At 50.2% G+C, this 25,444-nt stretch overlaps 1 protein-coding gene across 1 annotated transcript in view; it reads left to right on the plus strand.

The window, feature by feature from the left end:
- The window catches only part of LOC140693518 (uncharacterized), a 67,916-nt gene extending 47,695 nt beyond the window's left edge, over positions 1-20,221 (plus strand). The window contains exons 5-15 of the mRNA XM_072957338.1: positions 6,299-6,419; positions 6,998-7,076; positions 12,181-12,368; positions 12,567-12,765; positions 13,338-13,428; positions 14,341-14,457; positions 14,877-15,051; positions 15,170-15,251; positions 18,487-18,573; positions 18,908-19,067; positions 19,948-20,221. Coding sequence (XP_072813439.1) covers positions 6,299-6,419; positions 6,998-7,076; positions 12,181-12,368; positions 12,567-12,765; positions 13,338-13,428; positions 14,341-14,457; positions 14,877-14,946 — 865 coding nt within the window. The 3' untranslated portion in view covers positions 14,947-15,051; positions 15,170-15,251; positions 18,487-18,573; positions 18,908-19,067; positions 19,948-20,221. The remainder of the gene's footprint in view (positions 1-6,298; positions 6,420-6,997; positions 7,077-12,180; positions 12,369-12,566; positions 12,766-13,337; positions 13,429-14,340; positions 14,458-14,876; positions 15,052-15,169; positions 15,252-18,486; positions 18,574-18,907; positions 19,068-19,947) is intronic.
- The last annotated feature ends 5,223 nt before the right edge of the window (positions 20,222-25,444 follow it).

The following is a 25,444-nucleotide window of genomic DNA, read 5'->3' on the forward strand; positions in this document are numbered from 1 at the left end:
TTTGATAGGGATTCCACTGAATATATAGTTCACTTTGAGGATTCTTAACATTTTTAATAATATTGTCAATCATTCCATGAAAATGGGATGTCTTCCATATATGTAGATCTTTTAAAATTTATTCTGGTGATACTTCAAAAAGTTCAATGTACAAATCTTGTAAATTTTTGTTAAATGTATCTCTCACTTTATTTTTAATGCTGTTGTAAATGGAAAGGCTGAATTTCTTATGGGTGGGACTATGTATCAATCTTCTTATTTGTAGAATTCCTTCACAACAAATACCCTTGGTATATATTTGCTACATAAATCTATCCACAACTATTCCCCGCCCCGTGTTATAAGAAACCAAGACCCAAGGTAAGCTACTTGAAAACACCTATGTGGAAGTGAGAAATGAGACCCTTGGGTGGGTCTTTGTGCAGATGATACTGAGAGCTTATTCTGAATGGCTTCTTCTTAATTACTTTTAAACAACCCTTTCAGTGTATTTAGTCAGATACATTAAGATTATGCCCTTTTGATGTGCGGAGTAGCTAAGACTATAATTTTCAAATAAATTCTAGTGAGAGTGTTGTACTTGAAACCTAATTTGCATCAATCTTTGAAGATTTATGTTTCAGGAGCTTTGACTAAAGAACAACTGTCTTTATTCTATAATGAGAACTAAATGCTCAAGCAACATGTAAGAGTTTGAGCAAACTGCCCCCGCCCCGTAGTGCTGGGTGGCTGCAGCTGTAACTGGAGTCAGCACTTACCTCTCCCAGTATGCTTGTGCTGATCTGCTCAAAGTGGTTCGTCCAACAGTTTGTCAGTAGTCTGTTGGACAAAGTCATAAAACATTGATTGAAGGTTGCTAGAATGCAATATATTCTTATTAATATTAAGTAAGCACATATTGAATGCTTACTGTATGATGGAATTGTCCCTCAGCCTCACATGAATATTATTTCTCTTGAAACCTCACATATTTCCTTGTTATTCTCACTTTACAGATAAGGAGACTGAGAATTAGGTCTTCTCTCTTTGGGGGGAGCTCATTATTAATGATGGGCAGTTGTAAGGAAAAAGATATTGATTCATCATGAGAAAACATTTTTGTGAGAGTCAGCAATGAAGAAGATGAACACTGAAGAAGGTGATCATTGTTCGAGTGAGACAAGCCCTGGGTTGTGCGGAGTCAGCATCCCTGTCCTAGACACGGCACGTGTAGAGCTGCGTGGTGGGTGAGGCGGCGCGGCCGTGCAGGGAAAGCGGATGCTGGGGCCTTAGGCTGTGCTCAGGCCTGGTTGGGCTTTCTCCTAAGGGGAGTGAACCATCATTGACAGATTTTAAGTAGGAGAGTGGGGTGCTCTCATAGTTCATATTTGTCTTCTAGAATGTTTGGAAACATTTAGAAGGCTTGGCAGGAGATGATGTGATGAGTCAGAGTAGGGTGGCTGCGAGGTGTAGCAGTGTCCAATTTTCAAGTGGTTTTCAGGCCCAGGCTTGTGGCTTAGTAGCCGTGTCAGTTTGAATGACGCACGCAAGGAAGTGAAACAATTTATCTAATCAATTGAAGCAGTGATGTACCCAATTCCCAGGACTATTGTGGAGATCCAGTGAGATACACTGTGCAGTGTGCAGCGTGGTCTCCAGCAGAGGGTCAGTGCTGAGTGAGTGCCAGTGAGTATCTGGTAGGTCAGTTGAGGGTAGTGGGACTCGGTGTCTGAGGATATCTGGTCCCTGAAGGAGGGGTCCATTCACATCTGTGAGTGATGGGCCTGAGTTGGGAGACGCAGGGAGACCTTACCCTCCGACCAGGGGCCCTGGTAAGGACGGCTATGGGAGGAACACCGTGAAGTCAGCTCTTTGCATGTGGAGTTGGAGCTGCCTTTGAGACAACTAACTGCAGTGTCACGAGCTTAAAGAGGAGATCTGGGCCCAGGTTGTGCATTTTCCTAAAATCTCAACTCCTAAGGACGCCGAAGTATTGATCACTGAACGTGAAGTCATACTTTAAAGGACAAACGAATAGTAGTATTATCTCTGTCATCAAAGCTCACGTCTATTTATTCATCACTCACTTTGCTAATTCGGTACTTACAGAGCTCACTTCACCGTCCTCCCGTGGGCTCAGGCTCCACAGAAAAGAGCTGGTGAGACTCCCTCTTTTCTAGAATAAGACACATTTAGCTTGTAGACTTCTGTACCTCGCCAGACTTAGGAAATTAGTTTGTTGGTTTAATTGTATTTTCTGTTGGCCATGTCCTGACAGGAGAGAAATTTTACCTCATGGTCATGTTTCAATTAGCTGTTACTGAGAATTGCTGATCTGATACATAGTGTATGTATTATATTAACTTTGTAGAGTAGTTATCATTTTTCTGTCTTTGCCCGTTAATTTGTTTGCCCCTTCAGTGTTCTATTCTTTTTGGGGCCTTATTTTTTTTTAATTAAAAAATGTCTGTTAGCAGTTAAGAAAAAAAAAGCACAGAAAAAATGCACATGAGAACTAAATTTAGAAAATGTCTAGTGTGTTTTCTGTCTCGGCAATGGAGGGTACTAGAAACTCCTGAAAACCTTCATTACACAAGTTCCTTAAAATGCTGATTGAGAAATAAAACCTTCCTTCCTCATCTTTCAAGCTGCACAACTCATTGTCAAGAAAGTGAGGGAAAATTCTCAGAAGCCAAGACAAACGAGAAAGCAGGGTTTCTGAGAGATACGTGAGCGTTAGATGCCGTGGTGTGCTGGTTGGCTCCTGAACTGATTTTCAGTTGCCTTGACAGGAGGGAGGGATGTGAGCCCCAGACCTCTCACACTAGGAGTTGGATGGGTGATCATATAATGGGCCAAGCCCATCCTGAGAATCTTGCTTTACTAAAGGGTGAAATAGGAAAAAAAAATTCCTCAAAACAAGAAAGTAAGAAAAGTCAATTTTGTTGGAAGAGGGGAAAAATAACAAATCCAAAGTAAGGATATAGTTTAAAGCTGTTCTGGCATGAGAGTGACCACAAACTCCTGGCAGAAAAGCACAGCTACTCCTTGATTGATAAGTTGTATTTTGAATGAATCAGTGAACAGCTATTCCGAAAAAGGCCTCCAGAGTCTTGTGGATCAAGATACTGGACAGCAAACACCTCTCTTCCAAGGTCTCATTCAAATAACCAGAAAGGTTTTAAAGGAAACTAACAATAATCTGAGTTGTATTTATTGACATTACTATATGCTAAGAATTCAGAGGTGACTATGGAGTTGTCTCCTATTTTATGGACCTTATTTTCTCTTTGGGGAGAAAAATGACATAGTTGGGTATCTTGGTGGAGGGAGGTGTTAGTCTGTTGCAATTAGCCAGGAGAGGAGATTAAGAAAACAGTGAAAGATCGGTGAACTTTTTAGCTGAGGACAGTCTTGTTCACTTGGCTTTTAATTGCAGGCTCAATGAGCTGTCACTGGGGGGAATAGATCTTACGGAGGATGGACTTAGCTCAGCCCTCTTTTGAATGGACAAGTGAACCTGGAAAAAGACAGTCAAATCTGTGCAGACATTAAAGTTCACTTGAACGTGCTGCATCCCTGAGCCAAAGATAGGACAAATATGCAGCAATTCTTGAGGACAGAAGAGTGGTTTTTAAGGTTCTCCAAGAATGAATCCCATGGAACCGAGATGGCCAGTTGTCAAACTGAGACTTTGTTCTTTGGACGGTGTACCCAGCAAGGGTATTGGCCTTTTATATGTTTCCATTTGTCTTTAATACATGTCTGTTGATGAGGACATGGGCACAAATGTTTGACACCTTGTCGAGGCGATTTTGGATACCTGCCTAGAAGCACGGGCACAGTTGTGGCTGCTTCATACATCTTGCAGCCCATCCCTTTCCCCGGCTCCGTGATCACGGCAGAGTGGTTCCTTGTTGACCTGTCCGTTTCCTCTGTGACATCATAACCCATGAAAAGACCGGAGCATATTAACTTGGCTTTGTTAAAGTCAAAGAAACAGATCAAATATGGAGTCAGATTTGTTCTTTCCTATTTCAGTAGTACCATGGAGATGGCAGTTTGGGCAGCTTTTTGTAGTGTCCTGGAGGCTTTCTCTCTCAGCTTCTGGGTGCCTCTATTGAAAACCCTTCATTGCTGTCTGGCCTGCTGGTAATGCACACTGCCTGTTTTGCCCTGAAGATGTGTTCTGTTTATAAACTCATCTCTACTCCTTGGAAAACAACTCAAGAAAAACTCAGTTGGTTTTCCACCAGCCATGGGCAGGGGTGAGGTAAACCGTGTTATTATTTCATAAAATAATAGTAATAATAGTAATAGTCATAGTAGTAGTACTTGTAGTAATAGTAATAGTAATAATAATAATAATAATAATAATAATAATAATAATAATATTAATAGAAGTCTTAAAACAGGACAGAGCACATTGGAGAGAGTCAAAAAATGCTTTCTGGCTTAAATCAAAAGTGATGACTAATGATTCCATGGCTGCTGTATTTGCTAAGCTAATTACTCCTTTGCTCCATTACACATTTCTTTTATCTGAAAAAGAAATACAAGGAAATGGTTTAAAAAAAACTCAGAGAACAAAAATACACAAGTGAAAGAAGTTTTCCCTCATCCTCTGTTCTTTCAGCCCTCTCTGGAGATGCCTCTGTTTACTATCCTTTGGGTGCTTTTCCAGATATGCTTTGCACATTCCCACCTATGTATGTAAATTCCTTTAAAATTTTAGTTATTTTTAACTTAAAGGGGTTTAAATCCTCAAGTGGCATCTGGCCGGGTAATATAACAGAACAAATCTGACTCCATATTAGATTTGTTCCTTTGAATTTAACCCTATGCTCTGTCACCTAGGCTTCATCTTGCTTGTAAAACAATGTTGCCTAGAGCCTGAAATAAACAGGAGACCCTATTCTGAAGGCTCTGACCTTTAAGGATATTTAACACTTTTTCATTCATTAAAAGATAGCAAATTGCAGAATAGAAAATAACGTTTCTTTTGTTGGAGGTTTACAGGGATCTGACCCACGCAGATAGCTGCAAGAAGAAAGGATTCTAACAAGAAGGAATTCCTACACTAAGAAGTTTGCACTAACCAAGCACATAGGAAAGGAGCCTGAATTGTGACTTGGGGAGATGGTTTTCCAGGACATTAGTTTGCCATCTAGGTCTACAGAAACTTGCTATTCCATGCCCCAACATCTGGTCTCCCAACTTATTGGCCTGTCCTGCACTGAGGAGAATTAATTTCGACTTGGTAACACTCCTATCTACCTAGAAAGCTGGGCACTGGAGCTGAGTGTTATGGAAACAGGCCAGCCAAGACAAAAGCACCAATCGGAGTGTTGGAGTACTCAGAATTATTATGCCGGTGGGCTCAGAGGGGCTTCGGCTCCGAAGTTTTGAGTACCTCCAAGACGTGCACATGAGGTTTTAAAGGCTTAGTTACAAGTAAGGGGGCATTAGCCAATAAGGCTCAAAGAACAAAAAGCAAGGAATAAGTACACTGGAGCTTATCAATTTGTAACAGATCACATTACTGACACTTGTTGAGCTTGGAATTACGAGTTAGGTTGTTAGGCCAATAAACTGACACTAAACTTCAGATTTACGAGATAGCCCAGCATAATTTAGATCAGTAAACTGACACTTATCACACTTAGATTTGTGACTTAGCTTGTTAGCCCAGCTGGACTTTTCCTTCACATGAGGACAGCTCTCCCACACCCAGGGAACTACTGTGAGCCCTTGATGTTTCCACTAGGGTGGGGTATGGTTTACCCAGGAGGGATGGGGACTATGCACCAACACTCAGGCAGTCTGCTCTGTCTGGGGCTCTGATCTTGTACCATCCCGCTCCCCGCCAGCCCAACACCTGGGACAGTGGAGCTAAGGCAGAGATCCTGCCTGCCTGTTTCCCAGCGTGTAAAAGGGGAATATGTGCTCTTCCCAAGGTAGTTCTGAGCGACAACACCTGCGGGTGCTTGGTTCTCAGAGCAACAGAAAACCCAGCTCCGCGTGGGGGCAACGTGTGATCTCCCTAGGGTTTCTGCAGAAGCATCGGACGGAGGGTTGGATCACGGTGGTAAAATTGAGCTGCGGGGCTTGAAGGGTAACAGAAGGGTACAGAGGCAGGTCTGCCGCCTAGGGGTGCCCCAGAGGTAAAGCTTTTATCTCCAACTCCTCTAAGACCCTCCCTTCTCCAGATCCCTTCCTTCTCTCTGCTCATCCTGTCCATCTGTATCCCTCCAATTTTCCCGTCCTCTCCACCCGCTCCCATCTTCTCCCTCCCTCGCTGTCCCACCTTCTCTCACAGAACCCAGAGAGGATCGCTGGCCCTCCTGCGCATGCGCAGTCAGTGCCAAGTGGTCCGCTGGTTGGGAGCTCCATATCCGAGCCGGGGATCGGGCCCAAAGGCTTCTCAACTACGTCGCCCGGTAGGCCTTTGGTTCCTGCCTGGGGTCGGGGCCTCTGACTGTGGAAGTGCAAGGTGGGGGGCTCCTGGGAAAGGGGTCAGGCGGCTGCGGGAGGGCGGTCCGCCTGTCACAGACCCCAAGGGCGCTAGTCAGCCCGTGTTCAGATGAATTGCTCAGGCCAGACCCCTCTGCCAGCGCCACCTGCCCCGGCGTCCCGGCCACAGTGTCCAGGGCCTGGTGTGCACCTGCCATCTCTCACCCAGCCGGGATCCCCTCAGTCCGCGGCTGGCGTCCCCTTCCCCTCTCCCTCCCGCTAGTCCTCTCCTCCCGGGCTTCCTCTTCTCGTCCGGCGGCCCGTCCCCGCCCCTGGGCGGGCTGTGTCCCGGGCGGGCGGGGTCTGCGGACCCGGACGGGGGCGGGCGCTTGGGACTGTGGCTGGGGCTGTCCTCCGAGCGAGGCTGCAGCCCGCGTCCCCCTCCCCGCTTTCCCTGCCCCGCGACCCCGGGGCTGCCCTGCTCTCCCTTTCCCGCTCCCTGAGGACCAGCTCTGTGGCGTGGGCGCTGCTACCTGGGCTGAAAGCCTCCGGCTCTAACGCCCAGCTTCTCCTGGTGGAGTCGGGAAAAGGGAGCGTCACTGCTAAGCGAGGTTCTGTCTCCCCCCTCCATGTTTCTGCCTCAGGTAAGTACCTTGAACACTTTCAGGTGTTATGATGGCGGTGCTTGTTGATGTCACGTGTTTTTATAGTGAGAGGGATTGCAGTGGTGAAAGCAGGGCTTGGTTCTGTTAAAAATGTGCTGAAGGCATGAGGCTGTGACATCCTCCTTCCTTCCCTCTCTCAGGGTGAAAGGAGTGATCCTCGATTTTCAAAAGATAGTTACAGTCCCTAACTAGCCCAGCCCAGCTATTGTGCGTTAACAGGAACAGCACCACCAGAGGCCTTGGAGACCCAGGGATATTGCAGTCCTAAAGTGCTCCTGGCAGAGTTTGGCTTGTTTAGGTTTTTTGTTTTTCTTAAATTGTGGGACAGACTAGTGTATAAACTGAAAAATAATTGTCAAGAAATAATTTTCATAGGACAGTTTTATTGTGATATAGTTCACAAACCATGAATTCCATCCATTTAAATGGTACAATTCAGCAGCTTTTTGCATATTCACAGTGGTGCATCCATTATTATTCCAGAACGTTTTCATCACTTCAGAAAGAGCAGTGGAAATGAATGACCTATCCACCCCTCCCAAGTGGTGGTTCTAAAGAAATTTCTTGGCTATTCCTGACCATAAATTAACTTGTTATATTCCAAGAAAAATCTGGTAGGAATTCTAACCAGAATTGAAATGAATCTGTCTATCAAAACAGGAAGAATTTATAACTTTATGGCATAAACTTCTTCTACCCATGAATATATCTGGGACCCTATCTTTTCATCTGACCAGAGCCTGGCCCATGTGAAGTTCTCACTACTTTTTGGGCTTGTGAATGATGAGATTCTATACATCGTTAGTTGCAACTGTAGCCTTTCACAGAAGAGAAAAGTAACCTCAGTGAAGCAAGTGACTCTCTGATGGTCAGAAAGAGTGACAGCCAGTGCTGGAGTGATCCAGTGGACTTGGTGTTTGCAGCTAGATTTCTCGACCACCTACAGTTAAGGGGATTAGAGAGTTCTTTTATTTTTTCTTAATGGCGTTGCATTTATTTTTACTTATTTTTTAAAATTATTTTTTATTTAAGTGTAGTCAATTTACAATGTTATTTTCAAGTGTGCAGCAGAGATTCAGTTATAAACATATGCATATGTATATATATATGTTTTAGATTGTTTTTAGTATAAATCACTACAAGAAATTGAATATAGTTCCCTGTGTTATATAGCAGGCCCTTGTCATTTATTTTATATTTACTAATTTGTATCTGTTAATCCCCCCTTTCCTGCCTGCTAAACACAGTTTGCATTCTATGTCCATGTGTCCATTACTAGGAGCACCGTTTTTCCTAGTAATATATGCTCTTTTGCTGCTTTCAGTTTCAGTAATTCCATCTTATCTGTGGGCGCTTTTCTTCTGGTGGCCTTAATGTGGTTTGCACACGTGGTAATAGAGATCTGTATTTGGGAGAACCCCAGGCCTCGTGTAGTCCCTGGTACAGAGTGCCCACTGAATTGATGCTTGAACTGGGAAAAAAGCACAGTAAATGTTGGAATTTCCACTATGGTTGAGAATTCTATAACCTCTTTTGACAAACTTAATATTGGCTGCACCCATTCTGGGTAATTTGGTGGAAATTCATGTTATGGTGGTGAAGAGACGGGGCCTTGTATGCTTCTTCTCTTTCTGTTTTCTAACACTCATTCTCCTGGGCCTTCCAGATCCTCCCCTAGAAGTGCCAGGTCTGGCTTGGTGCTGCACTGAGGCAATATTTGTTAATAAGGCCCTTTCCTCATCTCTTCTGAGCCTCCGGTTTTTTCTCTGCACAATGAGGGCTTAGACTAGATAACTACTTTTCAGTTTCTTTTAAAGCCATGTTTCCTTTGAGAAACAGAAAATGCAAATCTCTCCTCTCAAACCAACCCTTTAGATTTTGAAAAGTCCTCCAAGGAGTGACATAGCTCTTTGTGGAAAATGAATGTGATTGTGATTCCAGGTGACACAGAAAAGACTCTTCAGAGATTGATTGCAGGGAGAGGGCAGGAAAGGGGCAGTATGTCACACTTTCTAGTGTGAGCACTGGAGCAGGGGCTTGGATTTAAATACGGTGTCTGACGTGGCCTCTCTCTAATCTTGTAGAATGTGATAAACTTCTCTACCTCAGTTTCTTGATGTGTCAAGTTGGGGTGATAATATTTTAAGGCTTTTGTGAAACATTATGCACATAAGCCATTTGTGTATGGGTAGAAACAAGACCTGCTAGGGATTCAGGGATTTGTTTAAAAAAAAAAATCTTGTCCATAGCACTCTGTCTGTGTGTATTTAGTAGTTCCTGAAGGGTGAGGGTGAGTCTAAAGTCCATCGTGGGACAGGTGGCCCATGGTTCTCTGTGCCCCTGAATGCCCCCTCCTCCCCAGTCCTCTTCCTCAGTCCAGGATGAAGTTCCCTAGTAGATTTACTCAGAGGTCTTGTGAAAATGGCTATTCATTTTATTGTTTCACCAAGAAGGGCTGCCATCATGACCTCAGCCCTCCCCGGCCGCCACACCAACCCGGATCCCACCCCGGTCCATGTCCACTGGCCCCGCCAACGGCGCTGCCGTACGTTTACCGTCTGTGAGACGCCGCCCCAGAAAGGATGTCGGCCGCCGACTGACGCGGCCAGAACTAGTGGCCCGGCCAAGCAAGCCGCCATCCCCAGCAGCAAACACCGCCATGGCCCCGGGCAGCTGCACACTTCCGGAGCCCGCTGCCTGCCCCAGAAGCGCACGCCAGCCCGCGAGGAGCGCGGCGTCTTTATCCATGGCAACGCCGCGGGGCCCTCCCCTAGCGCTTGCGTCTGCGTCCTCCCGAGGCTAGACGTGCAAGGGCAGAACTTTCGGAGCCAATGGGAGCAAGGGCGCGGCCAGGACGGGGGTGGGGGGAGGCTTATGGGGCAGCTGGGCGGGGCCGGGGCGGGCGGGGCTGCGCGGAGGTCCTCAGCTGCAGGTGGCACCGGCCGGAGGCTGGGGCAATGCTGCCAACAGTGGGCGCGGCGGCGGGGCAGCGGGGCGGGGGCACCCTCACCTGTCTGTGTGCGGGGCTCAGCCTGGGCTCCGCGGCCTCCGCTTGCACCGGAAGTGGACCCAGGCTACCTGTGGGCAAGATAGAGGACTGAGCCCAGGCAGGCACGTCTGGCCAGGTAGGGCACCTGAAGTGCAGATCCGCCAGGCCGGCTGCCGGCCTTGAATACGCGCTGCTAGGCAGTTTCCAAGAAGACGGGATCTGTCCCAAGAGGGGAGGTAGGGCAGGGTGCCAGATGCCTGGTTGGGTGCGGTCTTACAGGAGAGCCACGTTGAGAGGGTGCAGAGCAGCCCCTGTGTTGGCGGGGCTAGGAATTTGGGGTATAGGGTGGGGATGATGTGTGCCATTCCCTGTGGTCTCCCAAAGAACTCGCACCCCCAAGCAAAGGACCCTGCTCCCTCCACCCTTCACTGCATCCCCTGCCTTCCCCAGCACCACCGCCCCTGCCCCCGGAGTGTCCCATGACCTCTCCCCACACCAGGCACCGTCCCTGTTACAGGTACTTATCTCCTGGTGGTTCCAGCCCAAGGGTGGGGGCTGTATCTAACCAGTTAGGATGCCTGGAGCCTTTGTATGAAACCTCAGACTATAATGCAGGCGTGCACAGAGGCCCCTCAAACAGGATTCCCTGCATTCCCTCCCCACCACGCACCCACAGCGCAGCTGCCACACCAGGCCAAGCCTGCAGGAGGACCGCTGTTCCCTCTCCTCCTGTCCCTGATCAAGAGTGCACCGCCCACACTGCTGGGTATTTAGTGGGCCTTAGAAGAGCAGCTGGTATTTTCATGGACAAATATTTGCTCTTTTGGGAAGAGTTGAGTGCAAAGGGATGTAGGGTATGCCTTTTCTGTTGTCCTGGAACTGGTGACTAGGATGCAAACTTAAGTCAAAGCAGTTTTTAGAGAGAGCCGCAATATATCTTACCCAAAGATCACTGTTCCCCTACAAAGGCAACACCACCTGGCGGGTGGGGTCCTGGTCCCTCTTTCTGGAGGTTGGGCTTTGCACCCTCCAGCTGGGACAGAGCCCGAAACAGCTCTGAACACGCTCCAACAGGCTTTCCCAGCACAAACTGCCTTTATTTTGAATCTGGCTGAAGGAAGCAGCTGAGAAATCTGGGTAAATCTTCCTGGGTGTAACCATGCCTTTTGTGCTGAATGAAAGAGCGGCTCTCCACATGCTAACAGCTTAGAACTGAATGTGTGTCGAAGCCTTCATGCATGTAGCATGTTGGGAACAGCGTTTCATGGTGAGGGGAACTCTATAACTTACATGTGTATGGGGAAGCCCTCACTCCAACAGGGTTTTCCTGCACAAACTGCCTTTATTTCGAAATTGGCTCTTGCTGAGAAATCTTGGTAAGTGTTCTTAAGTGTAGCCATGCCCATTATGCAGGATGAAAGAGCGGCTCTACACTTTTTCACATCTCAGAAATGAATGTGTGTTGAAGCCGTCATTCATGTAGCGTGTTGGGAACACAGAATTTAGTGGTGAGAACTATGTAAATTACATGTCTATGATGAAGCACTCTCTCGAGCCGGGTATTCCAGTGCATACTGCCTTTATTTCGAAACTGGCTTCTCAGAAGCCTGTGGTCTCCACTGCAGGTCTGTCTCCAAACCCAGGGCCAGCATGGTAACTCTGCTCCCCCTGTCTATTCTGGAAGTTCTAGGTGTCCTCCATGGCCCTTCCACCATTATGTTTTTGGAAAACCCCGCAGATGGAATGGGCCTGAGAACAGGAGAGCTGGATGCCAGAAGCCACTGCCCAGTGTGAGGCTCCTGGGAGGGGCATCTCCTCTCCGTGGGCTCTGATCTAACCTCCCCTCTCCCCCACCCCCACCCCTCTCCTCCTGCATTTCCTGATTGATCCCTGGATAATGGTCCATACCAGGAATGACCTGGGAGAGGTTTTATGAGTCTTTAAGTGGAAAAAAAAAAGAAATCTTTAGACAAGTTACTGAAAGTAACTTCCAGCTTTACCGGGAAAGACCTCATTCCAATGTTTAAGGCTAGTTGACAGGGTGTCAAATTGCTTAACCACTCACATCTGAGCAAGTGCTACCTCTCTCTCCAGCTCCCCGCAGCATCCACCTGTGGCAACTTGGCCAAAAGAAGGCAAGAAAGCTCTTTCCCCTCGCCAGCACCAGCGTGGCTTTGGAGTCAGTGGAGGCTGAGAGAAAGAGCCCCGCCCTGAGGTTTGAGGGGCCTCCAGCCACAGCCAGAGGAGCGGGGGTTTTCAGAGTGGCCCAGCAGGGAAACCAGGCAAGGCCACCTGGCCCAAGTCTTCCCTGCCCAGAGAGCCCCATGAACTGCTTTGGGCCACACTCCCCGTTTGGGCCCCCTGCAAAAAGTTACCACGGGAGCCACACCTGAGAAGGCAGAAGGACAGCCCTTTAGCCTGGGGTCCCAGCAGGTGTGTCCTGTGAGACCTGTGGCCACATAAGTTCCTTGTCTCTCCAGGTCACTGAAGGGACTGTGCTGGGCATCTTGGTGGTCAGGGACATGGGAACACCTCTAAACTCTGAAGAAGGACAGAGAGACTCTTCCTGGAAGCAAGGATTCCAGGGAGACACCTTGCCCAGAACTGGGGGACTGTGTCCTGAGCAGACCCCTGGGAGGCAATGTGGGGCTGTGGGGTCCTCTTCTGAGAAGGGAGCAGGTGAGTTTTCCGGGGGTGGGGTCCTGCTTTGTCCAGACATGTCCTTGTGTAAGACTCATTTACAAACACCTCCAAGTCCACCTAGGGGTGGCCCCAGAGGTGGGGGTAGAGGAGGAGAGTGAAGGGTGCAGACTTAGGGCCCCCTGAGCCACCCAGGGAGCCAAGGGTCAGTGGGAACATCTTGGGAGTCTAGTGCAGGGGTGGAGGACGAGCACTAAGAACATGCCAAGTCATGCAATAAAGTGACCCGTGACCACGAGACACAGGTGGCCGTACACCAAAAGAGGCAGATAGAAATTTAGACCCAGGATCTGAGAACCTTGAGAGGGGCTGGAGGGTCCCAGGAACCCTCAGGAACAGCTCTTCTAGGGGCACAGACATCCCAATACACACATTTCTCATGGAAGCTTTTTGGGGTGCAGAGTGAGTTACCAGGATCCTGAACTTAGTATGGAATCACGGTTCCTGGCAATAAATTGCTGTCATTTGTCCCTGGACATGCACAGGGGAGCTGACTGCTGTGGGGGTCACTGCAGGACTAGAATCTTCTGGTGTCTGCTCTGTGACCACAGAAACCCAGGGGGATTTCTCAACGGGAGAACCTGGAGACCATGCCTGCAAGGACCACCCTCATGGGATGGCCAAGGAGCTCGTGGTACCCAGGTCACCAAGTGACGAAGTTGTGAGGTTGCCTGGGGAATCGTGGGGGCATGTAGATTTCTGAGGTCAGCACGTGGGCCCAGCACTGCTGGATGGTCTGCACAAAGAGGGGCCTGCCCTCCTGATGATGGCTCTTAACACCTGCAGGGAAACTGCTCCCAGGGCTCCTGGAGGTCCATATTGAGAGTGTCCTGCCAGCCTTGTGGGGTCACCTTCCCCTGATGCAGAAGCAGACCTCTCTCCCTTGAGGCCCAGGGGACACCTGGCTCAGGTGCCACCTGTGTGCCCTGGACACGCAGAGCCCCAGAGCTCTGGCACAGCCTGGGGTGTGGTGGTGTCCGGGCAAGAAAGGCCCTGGGAAGGGGGTCATTCAAGGGCAGAGGCCACTCTGCAGGGATGCTGGACCTGGCAGCAATGCACTGCTTCAGTACTCCCTTGGGTTGGGTCTCCAACCTGTGGGATGGAAGGGCCACTCCTTCCTGTGTTGCAGTCGGGGGAACTAGATCCATCGTCAAGGTCAGCCCTGAAAATGGAGGCTGCGCTACCTCCATTCCTGGAAAGAAAATCAGTCCCCTCCAGTCCAGGTGATTCAGAAAGTCATTCAGCAATGTTCGGGGCCCCCACTTTAGGCTTTGAATTAGAGCTGAGCGGCTTAGGAGGCCAGATCCCTGACCGTGGCTCCAGGAGCAGGTTTTCTGCTGGGGGACAGGATCCTCACAAACACCTGTGTCTTTGTGGGACACTCCCCTCTGACAAGCTGGGAGGCAGGGTGCAGTTGTGGGAAATCGTGTTTACATGAGCAGAGGGCCACCATGTGGTGGGGGCACAGGAGACTGTGAGAATGAGTCCCACAGCCTTTCTGGAATCAAAAAACTGGCAAATGTGAAAAAGTGCATAATTTGTTTTATTGAACAGGCTGCTTATGTACGTTTGGAGGACCAGGTTCAATGACTCAGCATCCCTCCAGGACAATAGCCTCAAGAGAAGAACAGACAGAGCAGGAGGAGATCTGGGGTTTCTCCCAGGAATGAGGTGGAACAGGGATTTCTGCAGATTTGCAAGGAGTCCCCGACCACTGAGCATGGGGTTACAGCCCCACGAGACCCCTGTCATGTTTGGCTTGGGCTCTGGTTCTGGCCTGCTCATGTATTCTTCCAGCAGAGTTCCAGAAACTCAGAGGGTGGACTTAGAGGGGCTGCGTTTGGAACCTAGTGAGGAGTTGGAGGGTCCTTTATATTGAGTCCCTTCATCCTAATCACCGTAGCTGAAGCCCAACACCCCCCAGGCCCCCATGGTTGCCGTGGAGGGAGAACAAGCCTGGCAGGCGACCTAGGGGTCCCACTACTGTGTCCTTCCCTTGTCTTCGTTCCCTTTCACCCCGGAAGGTGTGATTGTCTCGTGTCATGGTGGCCTCCACAATGTCCCTCCCGGTAATCTCTCTTCTCCATCAGGTGGGGTTCCCAACCCCGCTCAGCCTTCTCTGCATGGATGCTGAAGGACCAGGCCCACCTGAAGTTCTGAGCTCGAGCAGTAAGGTGGAAACAAAGAAACCAATGGAAAAAAGAAGCAAGTGATTGTGGCAAAGCTCCCCACCACAGAGAAGCTGCCCTGAGTGGAAGGGAGAGTGTGGGCATGCCCGTTTGTTTCCTATCTCCCAGTGCTCTTAGCTTTCTTATTGCCTACCTGCATGGTTACAACAAAATGATCTGCAAAACTGAAAATATTTACTCTCTCGCTTTTACAGAAAAGGCTGGCCAGCCTCTGGTCCGGTACCAGGCAAGAGATTGGAGTTCCTTTCCAGTTTGGAAACATCTTGGCAGGCCCAGGTTTGCAAAGGTCTTTAAGAGTAGTTACGGAGTTTTGCTTTTAAACTTTTTTACGGCTGTATATACTTGTGAGATGTGGTTGTGATGTATAATTCTGAGCCGGGATTTTCTCAAACTGTTTCTCACTTCTTATACCAGACATTCCTAAATTCCAAGTGGAACTGCATATTAAGGAAGCCATGGAATTTAGCAAAAGGATACAGATCTCATTTCCTTTTAAGCATCGGTGTACCTCCATCATGGCAGTATTTGTTATGTGTTATTGATAGGGGAACTAAGTAGTAAACAGATTAATAGAAAATAGGGGATTTTAGGTACACAGGTTCATCTTTTCAACATTGTTTGTAATATTTGCAGTTTAAGATGACCATTCCTGAGAAACAGGCAGCCTCTTAGAATGAAATAGCATTTCCTCTGAACCATAATTAATTTTTATTTTGTAGACAGCAGGAAGGGTAATAACACGTCACACATTTGGGGACGTCAAAGAGAAAATGTAACTTTCTGGGAGCGCACTCCCCCGCCTCCCCCTGCCCTTTTTACTGTCCCATTCTCCCTGGAAGGCTCTTTCTTATCTTCTGCTCATGGCTCCAGTAACTCTTTCTTCCTCCTTGTTCCTCAGCTGGTAAGGTTAGTTTTCTACTTTGAACAAGCAAACAAGCCAACAGAAGAGAAATTTCACAAGCAACTCCCAGCACATCCGCTCGCCTTCTGATGTCTGTGACCTCACTCTCGGTGCCCCACCGCTTATTAAAAGTGGCATCGAAAGCCAGTTCCTCCAAAAGTCCCCGAGGCCCCATCCCTCCCATCTTCTCTGGGTTGTCACTCCCAAAACCATCCTCTCTTTCACTGCCTCATCTATTTTGTTCTCCTGCTAGTTGGCACCATCAGTATATAAACGTCCATCCTCTTAAACCAACAGCACTCCTTGACCCTAATTCACCCCCACCAATTGCCACCCTGTGTCTTTGCAGCAAATCTTTAAGGAGTTGTTTAAACTCACTGTCTGCATCTTCTCTTGAGCCATCCCCTTTTACACCCATTCTGGCTTTTCGCCTGATCCCTCGCTCTATGGAAACTGCCCTGTCAAGGCCATCAGTGACCCCATGTTGCTAAATATAGTGGTCAATTTTGACTCCTCATCATGCTTGGCCCCTCGGCAGCATTTGACCCAGCTCTTCCATCCCTCCTACCCCGTGTTCCTGCTTCACTCAACCCCCAGCCCATCTCTCTGTCTGTTTCTGCTTTTGGCCTGCTGGCTGGTCCTTTGCCAATGTCTCCTGTTTTTTCCAAACATATACTGTGGGTGTTCCCCAGGGTGGGTTCCTGGGCCTCTCCTCTCTCTCTCTGCTATTCCTTTGGTGGAAGCAACCCAGCCTTGGAAATTGGCATGCCATCAATTTCTCAATTTCTCCAAAATTCCCTGATTTCCCCTTTCCATCTGAGCCTTTATCCCTGAGACTCACATCACATTCTTTTCCTTTCATTCATCTTGCTTTCACATTCATACATATGTTCTACTATGAAATTACTTTTCCAAATTTTGAATCAGTACATATATATCATGTAAAATGCTCAAATATGTATTATTTCCACTAAGATGCTAATTCTACCTTAGAACATTTCTGCACTTCTGTATTTATGTGAATAAAGCGAATAGTATTTCTACAAGCCTCATAGTTAAACACTGTTAGTTTGGGGCTATTATGTAACATGAAATTATGGTACATCAACATAGTCGTTTTTCATTTATTTTTATGTAACACCGAGATGAGGTTTTTGCCCTGAAGACTGGTTTTATTGAAATTTTACCTACGTTACGGACAGTCAGTTTATGTGAAAGCCCTCATTTCTCCCCTTTTTGATATATGCTCCATTTGGCTATATATAACATATAACTTGGCATGAAACAAAATTCCCAAATCATTCACATAATACAATTAATATGTTTAATTATATTTTTTAAATGTTAAAAAGAAAAAGAAAACAGATTCCTCTACCTATTAGGCACTTCTGTGGCAATATGTAACACACCCCTTAACCATGACATTGAAGAACTGAGCTGATACCAGCCCCTTTCCACCTGCTCAGCCCCACCTTTTCCCATCCCCTTTCCCATCCGGAGAGGACATCCCTCCCATTGTCCAGGCCCAGATGTTGGAACCATGTCCTTTCTCTCTCTTTCTTTTACACTCACAGACAGCAAATCCAGCTTGTTAGAAAATTCTGGATATTCTGTCTTAATTAAATACCTGCTCTCTGCTCCCCGCCCTCCTAAGAGCCACCTTCAGCCTTTCCTGGATACCAATAGCCTTCTGTTTCCATCTTTGCTTTCCTACAATCTCTCATCCACACAGAGTCAGAGGGAGCCTGTAAAAACATACATTGGGGGTGGTGGGTGTTGCTCAGTGGTAGGGCGCATGCTTAGCATGCTTGAGATCCTGGGTTCAATCACCAGCACATTTCATTAAAATAAATAAATTACTTCCCCCCAAAAAACACAAACACAAAAGCATAAGTTGGACTACATCACCCCTCCCCTCAAAACTCACTAAACGGGTCACCATGTCATTAGGAGCCAAAGTCGTCACAAAGGCCTCAGGACCCGGCGTGCTCTGCCTCTCTGCCCACACTCTCCCCCTCACTCTGGGGGCCTCTGGCTCCGGCTCTTCCTTCTTCCTCCGGATCTATTCTGCTTCAAGTTCATTACTCCGTGAGATCTGCCAGGATTGCCTTATTCTCTCCTGCCTGCCTCCCACCCCACCGCCATCACCCGAGTTTGCTCATATCACTCTTTTTTAAAAATTTTTCCAAACTCTTGCTACCCCAACATGCTGCCTGTTTCCTCTGCTAAAATTCTGAGCCCCCAGTGATGGGGAGTCATGTCTATTTTGTTGACTGATAAAGCCCGAGAGCCTTGGGAACGGTCTAGTTAGGAGATTCCCGTATGTAGTAGGAGCTTATACACATTTGCTGAATGAATGTAGATGCCCTGGTCCAATCCGATGGAGCACTTCTGTGACGTGCTCAAAGAATAACTCTCCTTTCCACCTGAGAGGGGGTGACAACTTCCCTGGTGATTAAAGGCAAGAATTTTTTGCTTTATGCTGTTAACCTTAGGCGGGGAGACTGGGGGATCTTCATATATATTTTTAAATTTGGTTCACTCTGCACTTGGTCTTTGGTCTCTGTATAATTTTGAGAAACTCTTTATGAGTGATCATTCTTTGATCAGATTGAACAGGTTCCAGGGGGAAGGACCAAGCCTGTCCCATCAGCCATCCTATGTGTCTTGTCCTGGGACCCAGTGGATGCTCAGCATGTAAGTGAACCGACAGGAGTGAGTGAAGAGATGGGAGCATCTCATTATTGTGGCGGATCTCTGTCCAATGCCTTGAGATTTGGGGAAGGGTTTACGAGTGCAGAAGGGAGAGGTCAGGTCCTCTGTGCTTTTCCTGAGTGCCCTGGCCTTACCCATTCCCCCAGCCCCCTCTGGGCAGCCAAGCCAAGGAGCTGGGCCACCAGGGGTTGTGCTGATCAATAATCCACCTTCACCCCAATTCCGGGGGTAGGTACACATGGTTGTAGACACTGGAGTCAGGTCCTTGGAGGAATTCCTCACCGAACTATGTTTTGGACCTTTTATTTTTCTCTAGAACCTCCAGCTGAAGAAGATTGTCTTAGGCACATGAAAGTTGAGGACACCTTCTGTCCCCTCGCAACCCAGGTGGGCCTGGGAGTCTGCTTTTTCTATAGCCGATGGGCTCGTGTTGATTTGGGCATCCCTGTGCCTGAATTCCTGCAGTACACTCGGTGGTAAGGATGGGGGTGCCTGGCAGGGAGGGAAGCGGGTTGGGAGACTGTACAGCTGGGCTGATGTTAACCTGGGGTGAGCGGGAGCTTGCTGATGCATGGCATCTCGGGGCAGGGAACTCTCCACACTCAAGAGGGGTTCCCACTCCCGCAGGGTCCCTTTGATCAGGGTGCTGGGCTGTCAGGGGACCACAGGGGTCCCAGTGAGGATTAGGGTGCCTTCAGGCAATGGGAAGTGTGGGGTCCAGTGGCAATTGAATTAACTCTGCACCCAAACCCAGCCCCCACCTCTTTCAGCCTGTTTCCTAATCTGCAAAACTGGAATGTTATTAAACATCTCACGGGGTCATTGATGGGCTGGGACAGACTACACAGTCAGGAGCTGGAATTCTTCTGTCCCCTGATTGTTTGCCTTCTTTCTGACTATTTGCTCTCACAAGCTCAGTCTCTCTGTCTCTCGCTCTTTCACTTCTAAGTTTCTCTCATGCTCTGGTTTCATTTGATTTCCAACCACCGCCCCTCCCCTCCGCCAAACTCCAGATGAGTGAACTTGATTTCTATGTGTCAGTTCCAAATTCCCAGGAAAGATGCTCTGTCACCCTCTGGATCTGCTGTCCAACCCATGAGTTGTGGCCAGATGAGCGAGTCCCTCTGGGACCAGCAGAGGGTCTCTGCCCAGCCCCCAGCCACCACTGTGGGAGCACATAGCTCTCCATGGAGGAAGTACTGGCTGTGACCTTGTGTCACTAAGTGTGAATTTATGTCTTCTCTTGAACCACCTTCATCCTCCTAAACAAAGATGAAAATTAAACACTCCCGGGATTTGTGTCATGGAACACTCAGGGTGGGGGCTAATGGGGCTGGAATTTCTGCTGTATTTAAGGGGCTACAGTGAATCCCCAACGAGAGCCTGCAAAGGGAACAGCACCAGCCCCACCCGGCACTTAGGGCGCTGAGTCTGCGTGACGTTGAGCCAGGCTTCTGACCACAGCTCAGGGGTCTGGTCTGACCAGTTAGCCTTTGAAACCAACCAGCTTTGGATTCCTCAATCCCACCCTGAGGTTTTACCTGAACCATCAGCTTCTGTATCTCTGAAGACAGATGCTGAGGACCCTTCACGTAAGCCGTTCGCACAGCCCTGTTCAGGCCTTTGTGCTGCACGGTCTGCCCGGCGAGCTGACCGAGGTTGGTATTTTACTGATGTTAGAAGTAGTCTGGTTTCCCGATGTACTGTTTCACTGAACAAGCAACAGAAGCCACTTCTCGCTGATAAAAGCAGAAAAGGGACATAATGAAAAGATACTGGGAGGGTGTGTGGAGTGGCCAGGACCGGAGCCAACCCAGGAGCTGTAGGAGGTGTTAGGGAGCCCCAGGCACCAGGCTGGGAGGGGTGCTACCGGGCCCCCTGCCACCCCAGAAGGGACCCCCCTCCACCCGACCCTCCACCTCACTCACTGCAGGTTCATGTCCCGGCAGGGCCAGGTCACACTGAAGCCACCAGCACACACCTCAGTTGGGGAGCTGGCCCCGTCTGAGCTGCGGGCGTGCCTGGTGTGGGGAGAGGCCCAGTTAGAGGAAGGCAGTTCCCCTACTGTTCCGAGTTAAGGTGCAAGTCAGTGCCCATCACTCAGGAGAGCCAGGCTGGACGGACCTCATTGTGGTGACTAGGCTGTCTGAGTTCACTTATTACTTTCTACATTTGAAGGCCCTGGAGGGAGAAAAAGTGAAGGTTCTAGTACTTATTTTGTGTTTCCCACGTACCAGGTGTGGTAAACAAGCCACTTCAGACAAGGCCCGGAGCAACCACGTAAATAGGCCACGGAGCAAGTCGTGCAGTCAGGCCTCTGTGGTCCCGAAACCCGTGTCCCCATCGGCTCCATAGTTACCAGTGGAAACTAGGGGGATTTATGGGACTGTGTGCTCCTGTGAGGGCTGGGATATGTGTGTTTAAGTCCACATCTTCAGAAACTCGGCTAGAACCACAGCCACTGATTGCACGGTGGCAGAGGAAGGGAGGATTCCAGCCTCTGGTCCAGCTCGTGTGGAGCTCAGAAGTTCTTCCTCCTGTCCTGAAAATAACACCAAATCTGAGGGAGCTGCAAACCCACTGCTCTTCTTAGATCCCAGAAGACTGAGGGGGAAAGCTGCTTCCAACCCAGAGAGGTTGCAAAGGGAACAGCGGGCAGGCTTGGAGAGTCACAGCTCCCAAGGCAGAACCTGCTTTTGTAAGAACCCCGGGGGCAGGCAGATTTAACAGGTCCCTGAGGCCAGCAGGAGGCTCAGTGTGGGGAAATCAGAGTGTGACAACTCCAGGGGGCCAGTCAGAGGGGCCCCATGCTCTTTTTCATGTATTTTACATCCAGGACCGTGTCCTGTTCTCAGAATGAAGGTCAGAGGATAACTCCTCATGCTTCCTGCCTGGAGAGGAGAAAATAACTGTATTGAAATACACCCAGAACATTCTGTTTCATTGGGGGAAGTTGTTTTTTGTTTGTTTTTTTAATGAGAAATTATTTTACCAGAGCCTAACCAACCTGGGAGAAGGGAAATCCCTTCTGTGTCACCCAAATTGGGGTGGGGGGAAAGAGACACACTTGTGGAGGTCACAGCTCAGGGCACAGGCTCAATGAGAACTAATCACAGGACTGCAGATGCCCTGCTCTGTCCCGCTCCCCCAACACCTTACCTCCATGTCAGTAGGGCCCGTGTGTAATAACAGGAATAATACTAACAGAAGTAAATGTCTCAGGAGTGTCTAGGGAAAACCCAAAGACAGCGGGGAGATGAAAACAAGGACACACAGGCTGTTTTAGCCTCTCACACCAATAGCTGTAGCAAACTACACACAGCCCAGCCCCAGTAGATAAACAGACAACCTCACAGAAGAAATTATTTATTTTGGTTCTCTTACCCAGTGCATTCCATGGTGCATCCTCGCCTAGAATTGAGTGGAAGCAAGTCCATCTCAGAAGGGACATAACTGAAGAGGGATGGCTTCCCAGACTCTGAGGGGCAGAGAGAGCACCAGCCTGGGTTAGAGAAAGGTGAGGGGTGGGGTAGGGTGTGGGCTGCCTTCTTCCCCATATAAGGAACCTTCCTGAGGCCAGCACAGTAGGAGGGAGGGCCATGGGGTGGAAGCAGCCAGACTTCATCCTGAGAACTGTTGGGATGCCTCAAAGGGACCATTCAGGTGCCCAAACTGGGCCCTGATTGAGGGAGCCAGTCGGTCTGACTCAGAGCCCAGGACTGAGGTGGGCTCACAGCAGGCCGGTATTACTTGGCCGGATCCATTTCACTTCTCCGAAGCCCTGTGTAAAACATGAAGCGTGGACGGCCTGGTGAGCACAGCTCTGCCCTCAAGACCGGTTTCAACTCCTCTCTTCCCAGAGAACAGCATCTCTGAACCCGTCCTGGGTGACCTCACAGAGATCACCCTAGTGGCCCAGGCTAGTGACCGGGAACATGTACCTTCCTGCAGGCAAACCCTGACGTCCACTGATGCATCATATACTGGCAAAGAGTGAGTCACTGTGCATTGGTCTAACAGCAGAGACTCTGCCAAAGGCCCAAGAGGTGGTGTGTGGGACATGCAGGGGTGCAGGAGTGTAAGCAGTGCAAAAGTGTAACTGGTGACAGGGGTGCAGGGGCTGTGGAGGGCGCAGGCATTTCAGGGGATGTGGGGGTGGAGGGATGCAGAATTGCAGAGAGTAGCAGGGGTGCAGAGGTGCAGGGAGTGTAGGGATGCAGGGAGGTGCTCAGGGACCTGGCCAGGATAAGAAGGCAAGTGCACATCCTTGCAGTCAGCCTGACCCCGGTAGGCTATTGCAATGCTTTTGGGCGGCGGCGGCGGCGGTGGCGGTTGGGAGGCTGCCCTGGCAAGCCGATCGATTTCTTCTCTTCCCTGCAGCCTGGCCTGGGGTGGGGCTTGGCCGCCGGAGATTCGCCAGATGTTGCACTCCAGGTAAGCTTGCTCCTGGTAGGTGGGGCGGTTAGGTCAGAAGGCAGTGGCAGCGGCAGAGGGGCGGAGCGGGTCTACCCCTGGTGAACGGGTGGAATAGCTGCCTTGTCCCGGCTGCTGGGCCTGGGAGCGGCCTCTTCTTCCCCAGGTCGCCGGACACTCCTGTCCCACTCAGCTTGCTGAGTGCGGAGTGGGGGCGGGGCCGTTAAGGTGCGGGACCCACGGGGGGAGGGAGGCTGCCGCGGGGGAGCCGATCAATTCGCTCCGCTCTCCCCAGAGGCGGAGCCAGGGGCGGCTTCTGCTGCCCTAGAGGCGGGACGCGGGTCTCCAGATGAACTTGCTCCTGGGAGGCGGCGGCGGAGGCGGCAGGGGCAGGGGATGTGTTCCAGGGAGTTGCTCCATTTCTTCTCTCCCCCACGGCCTGGCTTGGGGGCGACGTCTGCCGCCGGAGATTTGCCTCAGGTCCGACTCCAGGTGAGCTTGCTCCTGGGAGATGGGTGCGGTGCGGTCAGGGGGCTGGTAAGGTGGTGGCTGCAGGCATAGGGAGGCTGCCCCGGAGGAGACTGTGGATTAGCTCCATGTCTGCACCGCGTGGCCTGAAGGCGGCCTCTGCTGCTCCAGGTCCCGGGACACCCCTGTCCCACTTTGCCTGCTGGGGGCGGGAGGCAGGGTAGTCAGGGTGCAGGGGTGGCGGTGGTCGGGGGCCTGCAGCGGGGGAGCGGACCATTTGCGCCCATCTTCCCCGCGTCTTGTCCTGGGGGCGGTCGCTGTTGCCCTGTGTTATGAGACGCGTGTATCCTAGTCGGCCTGACCCCGGGAGTTGGACTTGGTACTTTGGGGGTGGTGGCAGCAGCGGCAGGTTTTCCCATGGAACTTGTCCATTTGCTCCCACTTCCCCCCATGGTTTGCCCTGGGGGCGGTCCCTGTTGTCCCAAGTTCGTCGGACGTCCATCTCCAGGTCAGCCTGCTCCCTAGAGGAGGCCACTGTGAGGTCATGGGCAAGAGTGGTGGCTGCTGCGGGGGTAGGGGCTGCCTTGGGGAGCTGGTGGATTGGCTCCCGTCTCCCCGATGGCCTGGTGTGGGAGTGGCCTCTCCTGCCCCAGGTCACCAGACGCACCTGTCCCACTCAGCCTGCTGGGGGAGGGGCGCCCTGGGCGGTGCCTTTAAGGTGCGGGGGTGGCGATGGCGGGGGTAGAAGACCTGCAGCGCGGAGCCTGTCAATTTGCTCTCCTCTTCCCCGTGACCAATCCTGGGGGCGTCCTCTGCTGCCCAAGAAGCCGGATGCCCGTCTCCAGGTCAGCTTGCTCCTGGGAGACGGGCCCGATGTGGTCGAGGGGCAGAGGCAGTTGCGACGGCCGGCTGCCCCGCCTAATGGGGCCACTTCTTCTCCTCTCCCCTGACCTGGCCTGGGGACGTCCTCTCTGGCGCAAGATTCGCCTGACACCCCACACCTGGTCTGACTGCTCCTGGAAGGTGGGCGCGGTGAGATCAGGAGGTGGAGAGGACAGGGGCTGCCCCTGGAGAGCTGGAGGATAAGCTCCAATCTCTCTGCAGGCCTGACGTGGGGGCGGCCTCTGCTGCCCCTCGTTCCCAGGTCACACTTCTTCGGGTCATATTTCCCCGGGGTTGCGGTAGGGTGCGGGGGCGTCGGGGTGTTGGCGGGGGTATGGAGCCTGCCGCTCGGGAGCTGGGGGTTTAGCTCCCATCTTTTCCGCAGATTGGCCTGAGGGCAGCCTCTGTTGCTCCAGGTCGCAAAGCAATTTCTCTGACAGCTTAGCCACCGGAGGTGGGCAGGATGGGCTGAGAGGGCTGAGGCAGCCGCCAAGGCAGCGACGGAGGGGGCTGTCCCTGGCCAGCTGGTCAATTTGTTCCCATCTCAACCTTTGCTGCCGCAGTTTCGCAGAACGCCCTTCTCCAGTTTATTCTTCTCCAGGGAGGTGGGCGCAGTGCATGCAGCCCGAGGTCTGGGCTCTCCCTTGGGAGGGGCAGAACTCTCTTGTTCTCCTTTGTCTTTATTCTTCAGCGAAGTGGTTACTGGACGCAATTCTTAATTCTGAGAAAGTGTAGCCTGTGTTATGGAAGAGCTGCTGGACAGTGAGGTTTCTGGGTGGATTTTCACATCAGCTGATGCCCCAGGCAGGCAGGAAAGCTATTACTCAGAGCTTCTTAGTCTGGGGTTGGGGATGGCCCCGCCATCCTCACCATGCTTTTTAAAAATGTGTTACTCCCCTCTTTTTCCTAGGTGACATTTTAGGTTATTGGGTCTCAGATTGCTGACACACTCATCCCTGTTCTCAGACATCTTTTAAACTTGGGTGAAGTGATAAGTAGGGGAAGATGATTTACTGAAAGGTAAGAATACTTAAATTCGCATTAAAGCTACATTCTGTCAATCTTTCTAAAATGATTTTCCTCTGATTCT

This window comes from Vicugna pacos, unplaced genomic scaffold (assembly GCF_048564905.1).
Source record: "Vicugna pacos unplaced genomic scaffold, VicPac4 scaffold_19, whole genome shotgun sequence".
In the NCBI taxonomy this organism is placed as follows: Eukaryota; Metazoa; Chordata; class Mammalia; order Artiodactyla; family Camelidae; genus Vicugna; species Vicugna pacos.